The following is a 13,123-nucleotide window of genomic DNA, read 5'->3' as shown; positions in this document are numbered from 1 at the left end:
GAAAAGCATTGTCGCTAGCAGGAGCCTGAGAAGCAAAATGAGAGAATTTAATTTATTTTTTTAGGCAGATGATCAAGAGAAGGGGGGAAAAGGTATTGCCTGACACAGCAACTTCCCCTGGGATCAGATCTTGGGGTAGGAGAAGGAGGGAATTTCATGGAGCTGTGAGGCCATCAACTGAGCAAAGACTAACAGGATGTAGAGCTACGAAAAACTTTTTCTAGAGCAGCATCAGCCCTGCGTGTGGTGGTTAAGGCTGTGCTGTCAAGTGAAATAATACAATTGTTCTTCCTTCTCCTTATTCATTTGTTCTTGGCTGTGATTTTTCTTATCCGCCTTCCTGACAGGTGGGTTAGAACGAAACATCAGCCTCCTTCCGCTCTGCAGAGGAAGAAGAGTTGTGTGCATCAGTGCTGTGCTGGAGTAGCGCACCTGAACCACGCAGCTCAAGCTGCTTCGTGCTGCGAGGGGCCGTGGCCCCTTGCTGCCAGTTTTCTTGTGTCTGTTAAGTGCTTTTTTCTATCAGAAGATGAGTGGCAAGCACCTGAAGTGCTCCTGCTTCATGTGCTCATGCTTCAGCTTCTACAACGTACCGTTGCACCTACAACTGGTTTTTGACTAAAGCCTTATTTGTGCTGTCTCGAGAGGAAGGGAAGTTGGATGTCTGAAGAAATACCTGAGGGAGCCTGTGGAACCCTCTTATCTTGGGTAAAGGGGCAGGGACTCACGGTGCCTGTTCTGTCACCTGTGCTGTCACCAGCTTGGTGTGGGACTGAACAGTCAGACAGTGGAATAGGCTGCCCAGGGAGGGGGTGGAGTCACCATCCCTGGAGGTGTTTAAGGGTCGTTTAGATGAGATGCTGGGGGATGTGGTGTAGGGGAGAACTTTGTAGAGTAGGGCTGGTGGTTGGACTCGATGATCCCAAGGGTCTTTTCCAACCTGAATGATTCTGTGATTCTGAACTGGGGTGTCCTCACTGTTGTGTTGACCCGTGAAACGTGCAGCAGGAGCCATGGCGTGAAGCTCCACGCTGTGCCTCCTGAGGAGCTGGAGATCAGTTTGGCTTAATGTGGAACACCCCAAAAAAGGTATGTATTTGATGGTATGTATGGCTGAGCTGACCTAGGGCCTTGCTGCCATTGCCAGGAGTATCTTGCTGCTTCCCGTTTCCTCCTTTGCTGATTTTCATGCTTTTTTTTAATGCTGCCAAGTTAACCAAGTTGAAATGAACTTCCTGACAAAATTGGCAAGTAATGGAGCGGGCTGTGTGGTCACAACAGAAGGACACTGAGCTGGAATAACTCGCAGCATAACTGACTTCCCAGCGGTTGCATAAGTTACATTAGTGCTGCAAATTGGGCTACACCTGAGTCCGGGTGCCGTCCCCACCCAGCTAGGGAGGCCCCCAGTAACACTCTTCCCTTAAACACTTGATGTTCAAGTACCCCCAGCTTCTCTGAAGGGGCTGTTGAGGCGAGGTGTTCCCTCAACACCGAGGGATTTCTGCACTTACCCTTTTCTTTATAGGTGCCTGTGATCGTTCCAGGGCCCTTTGCAATCTTTCCTCCTGCTGCTGCTTCTGTTGTCTCAGCTTTTCCTCTCTGAGCCTTTTGAAAAGAGCAAATAAAATGCAGTGTGCAGCTACACCAAATACACTTTTGACACACAGCATCGGCATCTAACATTACGTCTGACGTGTAACTGTGAGACCACCGGAGCACAGGGGGTTGGGTGTAGCTGGTGCTGGAGTTTGTTGCTGTGAAGGGGGTAAGAAGGAAACTGGCTGCAGGTGATCCTACTTTCTGGAGTGAGGGGTGGAAAAAGCATGTCAAGCTTTGCAAATGGAGATGTCAGGTGGTTGCTCTCTGTTACAGACATGCTCTGTACCACCGTCAGCGGGTGACACGTGCTCCACAGTTGACCAGGACGCTCACCAGCTTTGTGGGTGAACGGTGCTTATTGTGTCTTGAGTTCTCACCAGTGCAACCGAGTCTGTTAACGCAGATGTAGGAGGGTTGTACATCCACGGAGCTACACGTTGCCTAAACAGGCACTGGGAGGGGCTGACACTGTGAACTGGCTCCAATTCCTTGTGGAAGTGAAGTGCTGGAACAGAAATGGGCTCAAGCTATGGAACATTGGTGGAGAGGAAATGAATTCTTAACCTTGTGATCTTCAGGAAAATTTTAAATGCTCTTTGAAGCTTTTTTATTGTTTGGTTGGTTTTGATTTTTATTTGGGGGGGGAGTCAAATTCCTTCCTGAATTATTCTCCTCCATCCCCAGAGTAGAATAAATGTATGTCTTATTTCTTTTGTAAGTTAAGAGTGCGAAACCATTCACAGAACATCATGAAGAAGCATCAAACACTTTCTACTACAAAGGTGAAGAAAGATGCAGAGAAAGAGAGTAAGTAGAAGGGAAATGTCACTGGTCTGGCTTTTTTTTTTTTTTTTTTTTTCCTCTGCTGAATCTGGTTCACCTGAGGATGGCCAGATACAAGTAGCTGTCCAGTTGCATCTTTGCTATTTGTGAAGGGAAATTTCATGTGTGTAACCGAGCCAAAAGGAATGTGTCTTATCTCAGAACCTAAATTTATTGTGCTAACTGGCTACTATTTAATTTAAGAATACAAGTTAAGAGTTTTGTAGAAGAAACATTTGAAAGCTGGCATTGCTGACAAAATATAAGGGCATGTCAGATTTTGAGAGTCTTAACTACAGAGGAGTAATTTTCTATTTCATCAGTTTAAATATTGTTACTGCAAATTGTCTTCTTAAAATGATGATTCTCATAATTGAATCTGGTTTTGTTTGTGGTTTGTTTTTTTGGTGCGTTTTTAGTTTGGTGTTTTTTTGTTTTTTTTAATTCTTCCAGATTTTGCCCTTTTCTAATGTGGCTTCCAGGTCTTTTCTAACGTGGGCTGCTGCTTGCTGATTGGGAGATGCAAGTACTATGAATGTGAAATCCTTACAGAAGTAAAGTGGAATGGATTGGTCACACGGGCTTTCAGATTGCTGTTACAGTTTCCTGGGCTGATCTGAAAAATTGGCTCTTTCAGTGGCTTTGCTTTTAGCTGTCAACATTTAAAAATAGAGGCTCCATTTCTAGAAGAGGGTCTTGTCCTACCTTATCCTCTGTTCCTTTTTTTTGGCTTTCTCAGCCTGTTCTATCTTTGCTGGTGGGATTCTCTCCAGGTTGTCCAGTAAATCGTTGAGCTGTTTTTCTATCACCATTAGCATCTCCATTGTCTCCAGGTTTGCCTCATTTTCTCCAGTGCATTGGCAATAGACTTCCAGCACCTTCTTGTTCAGGCTTGTGAGCATTTTGTCCTAGAGATGAGAGGAGATATGGTGAGAAGCACAGCCGGGTTCTGCCCAGTACAACCACAACGTCACTTCAAAAGCAAATAGACTTTAATTCCCTCTACAAGACTCAATTCTTGTTTCCTGGTGTCTGGACAGATGGCTGTATTGAGCCATTCTGCTGCTGGTCTCACCTTCCCAGCTTTGCTGTGACCTGGGACAGGTCGCAGCTGCCTGGTTGCCTCCATGAGCCCTATACTCCCACCTTGTAGCAGCTGCATGGAGCAGACACATTTGCCCCAGTTTCCTGCCTCAGCAGTGCCAAAACCTGCTCTTGCTACAACTCTGCTGCTGAGAAATAGTACTGATCCCTCCCCAGCTCAACCCCCTGTCTGCTTTCTTCGCAGGATGGATATGGGTGGTGGAGAGGAACCGCTCACGTGCATGCTGACCCCCCTTGCCTTGATCTCAGGATGTACCTGGTCATCAGCTTCAGATTCTCCAGAGGAAAAGAGGTGAACTTTGACTTTCAGATCTGCTACTCTCTGTTCTTCCTTGGCGATGGAGGATTTGAGGGTGACTACTTGCTGTTTCAGCTCTGCTAACTTCTTTTCCCTAGGCCAGAAGAAAAAAAGAGGTATTTTGAAAGGGCATTTCTGAAACAGATGACTCCTCTGCTGCTTTCCAGCCTGGGACCATCCCTCCTGTTGCCGGCAGATGGAGGTAACACTTCACGCCATTTCTGGGGAGCTTGCACCCACAGCTCTGAGAGCAGATGGAACTTGTGATTTTTCTGGAATAACAGTTACTGTGCTGGTGTGGGGAAGAGAGAAGTAGCATTGGTAAACATTCAAGATTTTTTTAAGAAGTCAATGGGGGAAGTAGATTACCTTTAAAAACTTTCACACAGGGATAACCCACACTTCAAATGGGATGATGTGTGTCTACCTGCCATTGAGATACTATACTGCAATTGCACTTGGGTTCCCTGCTGGCTTCCTCTAGGAAGGGTTTGCATTGAGTCAGAATAGGTGCTGATCTGGATCACTCCAGGACATGCCTTGTTTCTTCCTTTGATCTTTCTTTATGAGAATTAAACAATACTTCTGCTTTATGTTCACTCCAGGATGCTAAATGCATCAGATCCCCAGCCTGTGCATTGAGAACTAAAGAACTAGTCCCAAGCTCGAGTCCTATCTCCTAAATAACATAGACGGGACACTTTCCTGGGAGCTCAAAAGATGGTGAGTTGGATGGGCTACAGGTGGGCTCTAAAGTATGAGAAAGACTCTTCAATATGTGCTGTGTGAAGAGCATTACGTGTGGTCTGCAGCACGCAGCCTGATGGCGAGGTGCTAGTGGGGGCAAGAAGGGGTCACTTATATTTGAAAGTTGGGGCACAGAGACCCCTTCCCTTCATTTGCAGGATCACACTTACGTGCTTTCATGTGTGGTGATGAAAGTGTGTTGGACCTTATCCAAACTTTCCTCGATCTCCTGGGAACGCTGGATGAAGGACAAGTTCTCTTTCTCTATCTCCATGAAAATTGACAGCAATTGTTGAGGATCAGTAAAATACAACTCAGGCTCCTGGAGTGGAAAACACATGTGATGAGGTTTTGTCCTCCTATAGCTTCTTTTCCACTGAACTACGTGGAAGTTGGTCTGCACCAGCCCTGGCTGTTCAAATGCTCTCCCATGTGCAGAGGTCCCTGACTGTTCACTGTCTCCCACCTTCCTGCCATGTGTGTAGTTTTATGCTGCCTCAGTAGCTCAACCCCCAAGCAAGTTGCATTTTGGGGAGTAAAAAGTGGTGCAAACATCTGTGAGTGGGAAAACTTTCATTACAGACATAAAACAATAAATTCACTAATTTTAAAATCTCCCATTATATGATGTCATATCTCATTGGGGGATGACAAGGTTTGAGGTGATGGTAGGCTTTTGGGAAGTGGAGAAGGAAAGCTAAACTAAGGTATTTACAAAACGTGTTGCTACAATATGAACATTTATGGATGTATAAACACACATTTATAGTTAGTGGCTACAGTAAGTCCTTGATACCATAATGAATGATTAGAAAGTGAGAGAAATTAATAACGTCAATAAATGACACAGGACAAACAGAAAGTGTAAATATTTCAGCACAAGACTTCTGACCTCATCTTCGTCCGAGCAGGTTTCGCTTTCTGCATCCTCCAGTGAACTCCTGAAAAAGCATTTTGTGTATCAGGCCTTAGAGAAATGATAGCTCAGAGGAGACCGTGTTAGTGAACTATGAACACTGTTGTTGTTTGCTGCTGCTGTTTGCTCCTGAACAGCCCTTTGCACATTCACACATTTGGCCCCCCTGTGTCTGTGAGCTATTTGGGGATGCCTAGGAGTTAGGGATCACACAAACCTGCAGTGTGGGAGCTACGTCTGTCCACAAGCTGCTCTGGGCTCTGCTGGCCAGCATGAGCCTGCCCTGAGGGTATTGATCCAAACGCCTTTAAACTCGGTGGGAGGCTTTGGCTCTTAGCAAGGAGAAGGCAGAGGTTTTATAAAGGCTCAGGCAGCAGCACAGCAAGCGTAGAGAAAGCCTTGTGGTACTGCTCCAAAACAATGCCGTGTAGCCACCGTGGGAGTCTGCAGTTTTTACCTGCCTGGGGGAAGGTTGTTGTGTGCTTCTTCCTCTGCACATCCCACTACCGTTAACCAGCAGCACCGCCTCTTTCTTCCCTGCTCAGTCCCAGGGACAAGCCGGCTCAAGATCAAAGCAAGAACTGCCCGACTGATGTTGGCAGCAGTGCCTGATTGTCACCTTCACTTGCAGCTGTCACCCTGGGCCACGGATGGGGTGAAAAACCTTTCATTTGCATCATTTTGGTGCCAGCCCCACTTGTGTCGGCATTGTTCCTGCCACGTGGCAGCAGCCCAGTGATTGCGGTGGCTTCATGAGGGGTGGCACACAGCAGCCCTGCTTGGGCGTGAAGGCAGAAAAAATGGCCCTGCAAGCAATGACTGACTTCAAACTTTGTTGATAGCCATTTTTTTTTCCCTAAGGAGACTCACCAGCCACTCACACTTTGCTTTTCGAGGCACCTGCTTGTTTTGCCTCAAGAAGCTGAGGCTGGTCATACTTCTTCCACACTCCCACCTGCCCCTCCTCTTCTCAGGCTGGCCCTGCCTGCGTTACAGCAGTGTTACTCAGCCTGCACCCCAGCGCCTGCTGTCTGAACGCTCTTACTGAAAGTATTGTGGGTCTGCAGGGACCTCGAACCATCATTAATGACAAAACAACACGCACCGGTTTGCCTGGCAGCTGTGACCAACGGTGGGAACCAGTATCTCAAATAGACCACAGAGCAGCTTTGCTGCAGGACAAATGCCCAAGGTCTGTGATACCTCAAGGCCCAAATTCTTTGGGCAAGGCTCTCAGCAGAGGATTTGAGGATGGAGCTCTGTTGGAGTAGATATATAGGTACTGACGTGCACACCTGATGGCTTTCTACTGGTGTTCTGATTTGTTCCAGTAAGACCCAGATCTCAGCATGCTCACAGTGAAGATGAGGAGTAGTTTTCCTCCATACTGACTCCCAGTCAGTTGAGTGCTCTCTACTGTACTTAAATCTGCATTGTACTTAAGTACTTAAGCTTGCATTGTCTTGTACTTACAGTCTTCTTGCTGATAGAGGCTTCAGGAAGTTTTTGAGCTGTGGCCTGATCTCATGTAATGTCCTGAAGTCCAAACTTTCTGAAGACAGCAGGGAACTTGGCACACCTGTATCACTGGTACCGTAGGGACTGGCAGGGGTTGTCCCAGCTGTCAGACCCTGGCCTGGAGACGAGAGGGACACTTAGAGCATGGGGCTCTCCCAGGGAGGAGGGGGCAGCTCTTCCCTGGCACTCACCCTGCTCTGCAGTGCTGGGAGGTGAGGCGTTTGCTTCATTGGCTTTGGGTGCTGTTTTCAAATCCTTTCCCTTGGTGTGCTTTTTTCCATGTTTCTCCTGCCACTCTTTTGGAGATAGTTGATAGAGGAAGTCCCGGTACATCTTGTACTCCTTCAGAGTATTCTTGAATCTGGATATATCACTGGGTTGAGAGAAGTGGAAAAAGTTTGTTAACAGGGAGTAAAGCCCCTGTTTGAACAGGTCCTTTCTAACTCTTGATATTCGGCTTCACCCAGAGAAGGGATAAGAGGGCACATGTCTTCATGGACATGCAAAGACAAATGGGAACCTGCCCTGTGTGCTCTCTGGTTCCTCATGTGGAAGCTGTCTGGTCACAGCTCTGTGGCCAGACCCTTGCTATGGCACTGGCTTGCTAATTTGGGATTTTTTACTTGAAAATAAATGAGATATCTTGCCAGCTCAACTCATAATGAGAATTATAATTTATTTTTTCTTTTTGTCTTTCCCCAGGTCACCATTAAAATGCATTACTTAGTTTTGTTTGTTTTTTAATCTGAGATGAGGTATTTAATTTTGGGTTTGGAATATTTATACTTTTAAAAAATGCCATTAAAAAACTAGTTGAGTTGTTTTAGAAACACAGCCAGCATCTGGAAAACAAAAGCTGAAACATTTTCACTCTTAAAATTGAACATTTCTGGAAATATTTTCCCCCGGTTCTCTTTTTCCCCAAGGGTGTGAGGGTATAGAACTGTACGGGCTGTTAAAGGCTAGGCAGGAATAGTGTGCAACTGTTACCTTTGGAGGTTCTCTATTTGGGAAGTGATTGCCTGGATCTCTGTTGTTTTCTTTGTCTTTGCTGCGGTTTCTTTTTCAGCACTAGGGAAGAATGCATAAACATAAGCCATAAAACAATTTAGCAGTGAGTAGTGAATTCAGGTGCATATAAAACAGAAAAAGATGTGGGGGGAGCACTAGAAATCTCTTATAGATGCGTCCCAGGTGATGCTTGGCTTCTCTCTGAAGGCCCTGCTTGTCTTGCCAAAGAGAGTACGGGGTCCTAGTGACGCTTCCAGGTTAAGGTGTCCTTAATTTGGCTGCTACTGAGCATCAGTTGCTGCTCTGCCCTTGTGGTACCTGTAATGGGCCAAAGTGCTCAACTTGCCTGACTTAAGGGACTGTTGCTGCTGTGAGGTGTTGAGCAGAACTATCTCCCTCTCATAAGGGTGTCGTGAGAAGGATAGAAGTGGTGGGGTCGGCAGCAGGGTCCTGCATTGCAGGACTTCTGCAGTGAGGGGATTCCCCAGCTATTGTTCTCCTTCCTCTCTTTCACTGAATGTGTGAGGAGAAAGTGCCACCAGGACCGTAACTCTGGGCAAACTCAGACACAGAGCATTTGCCAGCCAAAACCCTGCAGGGAGGTCAAGCAAAAGATCTCCCATGTCCAGCACAAAAGAGCACATGGGTGGTTCCCTCAGCTTCCATTACATTTTCAGGGCTTGAACACAGTTTTTATGGTTCTCCTTCAGGAACTCATCAAACATGGCAGCATCCTTCTCCAGGCAGTATTCGGCTTTTTCCAGTTTTCTTTCCTCCTCCCTTGCTATGTTCTCCATCCTTTGCATCTCATCTCGCTTTACTGCCATGGCATACTGAAATGAACCCAAAAGGCAACATGGTCACATTGGCTGGTCGATTTTAAAGGTTTCTTGGTTTAGTTTTGTTCTTGGTTACCTTATTACCTTACAGTTGTTGGTGGAGAGGGTAAGGATTTCAAACCAGGTATGTGTCTTAGTGCAAACGAGGTACATAGAGGCCAGAATATATTTCAGAAGTAACATAGCAAATAAACAGTGAAATTAAGGACAGAATCCAGAAGTCCCAGCACTGCATTAACTCCTGGCTGACAAAGATTGATTCAGTTGTGTTACAGCACAATAATAGAGGTGAATAATGGGGATATTTTCGAGCACAGCTCCCTTATTTTGAGTTCAGAATGGCTCCCAGCTATAATTTATATATAGGACAGCTGGAGCCAAAAGGTCAGTATATCTGAGCATCTCACAAATTAAATAGTTGCATGGCTGCTACTGGAGGGTGTGAATGACCTATGTTCCTGTCTGTCTTGACTGGAGATCTGTGGGCTATAGACTAAGAGTGCCTTTAACACAGGACCTGGACAATCGGTTCATGAGGTCTGGTGTGTGCCTCCTTGGTATGATCTCTAGGCAATGGATCTCAGGGGAAAAAAACAACAAAACCAAAACAAAGTCACACAGGGAAGAATAATTAAATGAACAGAAAGTAACATTCTTAAAGCCAAATACCTCAAGTAAAAATATCTCTCTTCTGTCATTTATGTAGTCACGGAAGGTCTCCTTTTCTAATGGGTAATCTGAAATTAGAATATAAAGTTGATCAGACTAGAGGGGAGAAGTATAGCCAAGGCAAAACACAGTGAATATGTAGACTGCTGTGAGCACAGATGTGGTTGGCATTGGAGCCAGCAATACTGATTATTTTATTAAAGTTTTGACCTTGTTTAGGTTCAGTTTCACATGGCCTTTCATGGAGTAAAACCAGGTAGAATGGAGTGGAGAATCTGGTCCTTACAAAGGTCAATGTCCTCTAGACATTAATGGCAAAGCTACTGCTCATGTCAGAGGCAGAAATTAAGGCCCACATCCACTAAAACCCAACCTTAGTTCAGCTTAGTAGAAAAGTCCCCATGAGACAAGGTCCTGCAAACTCTCAGCTGACTTCCAACTGATTCCAAGAGCTTTCAGCTACTGTGAAGGCCACAGGGGATGGTGGAACCCAGGCTGCTGCGGTGGGGAGGACGCACTCCGTAGGTAAATACATGAGATAGAGATGGCCTGGCCACATAGAGGTTGGCAAGATGCAGCATATAACTGTTGTGTCTGCAAGAGCTCACTGAAGTCAGCTAGAGCTAACTGCTACTCCCATCCCCTCTTTGATTTTTGCTTTAGGCTGTTACCCAGCTGAGCAGCACCACTACAAAGATAGTAACTGTTCCTTACCTTTTTTAACGGCTATCTTCCATGAAAGACTCTCCTGAAGAGTTTTCAGTCTCTCTTCATTTGTTGCCTCTTTTCTGGCCTCCTCTTGTTCCTCCTTTTGCAGAGCTTTCCTCACCCCTTTTTGCTTTGCTTTTATTTTAGTGGAGTAAGTCATTTTCTCATGGATTTTCATGGTCTTCATCCTTTCACGTTCCTATGAGAAGTCAGTTATGTGGACTGTTTGATTATGTGCTTTGTTTGCTGTGGTTTTTAAAGACATGAGTGGTTATTCACAGTCTAGAAATTTGCAGGCTACTGATACCCTGCTGATGCATGTTTGCCTGGCTTATCTGACTAGTCCCAGTGATATTCTCTCCTGAGGCAACCAAAACACTTCATTTCTTAGCATTTGTTCTCATTAGTTTGTTGATTTGTATTCTGCACCAAGCCACCAGCTGTGCCAGCTTGTACCTACTCAGTGTCCTCATTTTTCCTTCCTGGATTATTCCTGGGAGTGAATGGAAGTTTTCAGAGATTCATCCTTCAAGTTCCCCAGTAAAAGGGAACAACAGGACAGACCAAGCTCAATACTGACTCATTCCAACTTTCATAAAGGCATGTAAACCTTCAAGTTCAGATTGAGATGATCTATTCAAACCCACTGAAGAGCTTTCTGGAGGATAAAAGGTTGTTCATCCTCAGTGCTTTCACATGGGCTGAAGTGTAATTCATTGATGTCTGCACAGTTTGGGCTTGGGTTAGGCTCACTCAGCAGACATTCTTAGTGCACTTCTTCCTAAGCCCTTCCCCGTACTTATATACCTTCAACCTAAGCAAAAAACAGACTATATCAGTCATCAGTGTGAGGTGAGGAGGCTTGCTTAAGCTTGTTTGCAGCTCTCCCTTTGCAATCTAGAAACAAAGACTTGCTTCCACACTACTGCCTGGCTTCTGCAACCACATGCAACAACCAGACCTCTCAGAGATGTGGTGACCTCTCCATGACTTCCCACCCCCTTTGGATTGCATGCCCTAAGGGAAGTCCACTACAGAAATAAGAAGGAAAGAGACATTCCTGAGACCCAGCTCTCTGGTCTGAGGAGCTGCAATTCCCTATCTTATGGAGAGAAACCTAGTGCATGAAACCCTGTTGTCCTCCTTCTTAGACATTCATTTCGTTGACAGTTCAGAAGAAGGTCCCATCGAACTTTGGAATACAGCTTCCCAAGCAGAAAGCCAAGCCTGTTGAAGTGGAAAGCAAGAGATCTTGCACCAGAGCTTTATGTAGAAATTGATGCTAACAGCACTGGCAGGTATCTTCTCCAGGAACAGGAATGAGTGGTAAATCTACCTTGAAGTAGGTAAACAAAGTGACAACATCCAGATTTTGCACTAGCAACCAGCAAGCCTGTGCTCAGATCTGCTCTTGAAGTTAATCTCTCATCATGAACTTCAGTGGACTTGAAGCTGATCTGGGGGAATCTCAGCTGAATTTGGCAGCTGTTATCTCTCTCATGCACTAAATTTTGGTATTATATGGGTTGGCCTAAAGCATGTATACATACCGCCTCAGCATTTTTGATTTCTTTGTCCATTATTGAGAAAATATTGATATCTGGAGGAATTGTAAATGGGTTTTTCATCGGGTTTTCTTCATCCTCGTCTGGGCTTTCTGCAAAAAATGAATGAGGATGTAGAAGATGTGAGGCAGAATATCAGGACCCAGTGCAAAAGGACTCTGATCTGTCACATCACGCCTGATGCGGGGCAGCTGTGCTCACAGCTGCAGATATCTAACAATGCTGCATCAAGAGCAGGGAGCTGGATAGGGCTTGTAAGAAGCCAGTGATATAACTGAGACCTCTGTATTGTTTATGTCACTTGACCATATCTGCTGATCCGCTCAGGATTTCAGCCAGGGATTTTTTTGTAAGTCTGGAGCTATTCTACCCATCTCATATGAGCGTGGGCAGAAGGGTCTGAATACAGGCCTCTCCTTTGACCTAACAACAAATAGCTGCCAAAGCATCGTGACCTTACCTGACAGCACAGGCTGGGTTTCTGTTCCAGGTTTGGAAGAGAGACTTTTAGATGTTGACTCTGTATGTGGAGGTGGCATCTTTGACCCTGGCCCAAGGTAAACCATAAACAAATCGATCAGTTGGGACCTGCCAGTAACTGATGCAGTAGGTTTTACAGCAGTGATGGACCTAGGGGCTTCCTGGGTCGTAACCACTGAGCCTTTTGTGTCTGTAAGAACTAACAAAAAGCTTCACTAAACTGGAAAATATTTGTGTTCTGACCCCAAAAAGGAAATGTTCATCCCTGGCTTGTGTGAAAGCTGTGTAAAACACAGTCCTCCTTACACACACATTGATGGGAAAGCAAAGACAAAATGATATTGAGATAACAAGCAACTCACGGCCCTTGTCTCTTGTTCCACACACATCTCCAGTTCCTGTCCACACCTATAGTTTTTCATCTTCCTATCGCTGGTTCGCAAGCAACATCTTTACTCCCTAAAGCTCTTACCAGTAATTGCTTCAGCACTGTGGGTTTCTTGTGATAAGGCTGAATGAATGTTGGACAGCACTGACATGCTGTAGGGAACTCTGTCGTGTTTAATTTTAGGCTGTCAAACTGTTGAAGGTTAGGTTTTTGTTTCTCTGAATGCAGTCTCTTTTTGTAGACTTTGCTATGGGTCCTAGGGGAAAAGGCATAATTGTAATGATCTCTCTTACAAAGAACAGATAGACCATTGTTAAAGTTATCCTTTAATCGACAAAGGCAGCAAGCTGGGTCTAGAGAGGTATTAGTTCAATTGATGCAATTCTGCTGCTGGGACCATTCCTGATCTGCACGGGTATAAGACACAGCAGAAAATATTCTCTTCCGCTTGCACTA

The 13,123-nt window shown here is 45.4% G+C and overlaps 1 protein-coding gene across 1 annotated transcript; it reads right to left on the bottom strand.

Moving 5' to 3' along the window:
- Positions 1-38: 38 nt before the first annotated feature.
- CFAP100 (cilia and flagella associated protein 100) lies at positions 39-12,818 on the bottom strand. Its single transcript, XM_074879489.1, has 15 exons — positions 12,752-12,818; positions 12,260-12,346; positions 11,785-11,891; positions 10,241-10,433; positions 9,527-9,594; positions 8,688-8,851; positions 7,998-8,078; positions 7,126-7,380; positions 6,963-7,091; positions 5,466-5,514; positions 4,744-4,895; positions 3,785-3,920; positions 3,130-3,332; positions 1,515-1,608; positions 39-381 (listed from the first exon to the last, which is right to left on the bottom strand). Exons 1-15 carry the CDS (start codon positions 12,816-12,818, stop codon positions 265-267), a joined length of 1,902 nt encoding a protein of 633 aa, XP_074735590.1. The 3' UTR covers positions 39-264.
- Between the last annotated feature and the right edge of the window lie 305 nt (positions 12,819-13,123).

Source organism: Strix uralensis, chromosome 10 (genome assembly GCF_047716275.1).
Source record: "Strix uralensis isolate ZFMK-TIS-50842 chromosome 10, bStrUra1, whole genome shotgun sequence".
NCBI lineage: Eukaryota > Metazoa > Chordata > Aves > Strigiformes > Strigidae > Strix > Strix uralensis.
This window is presented reverse-complemented; position numbering and strand designations above follow the sequence as displayed.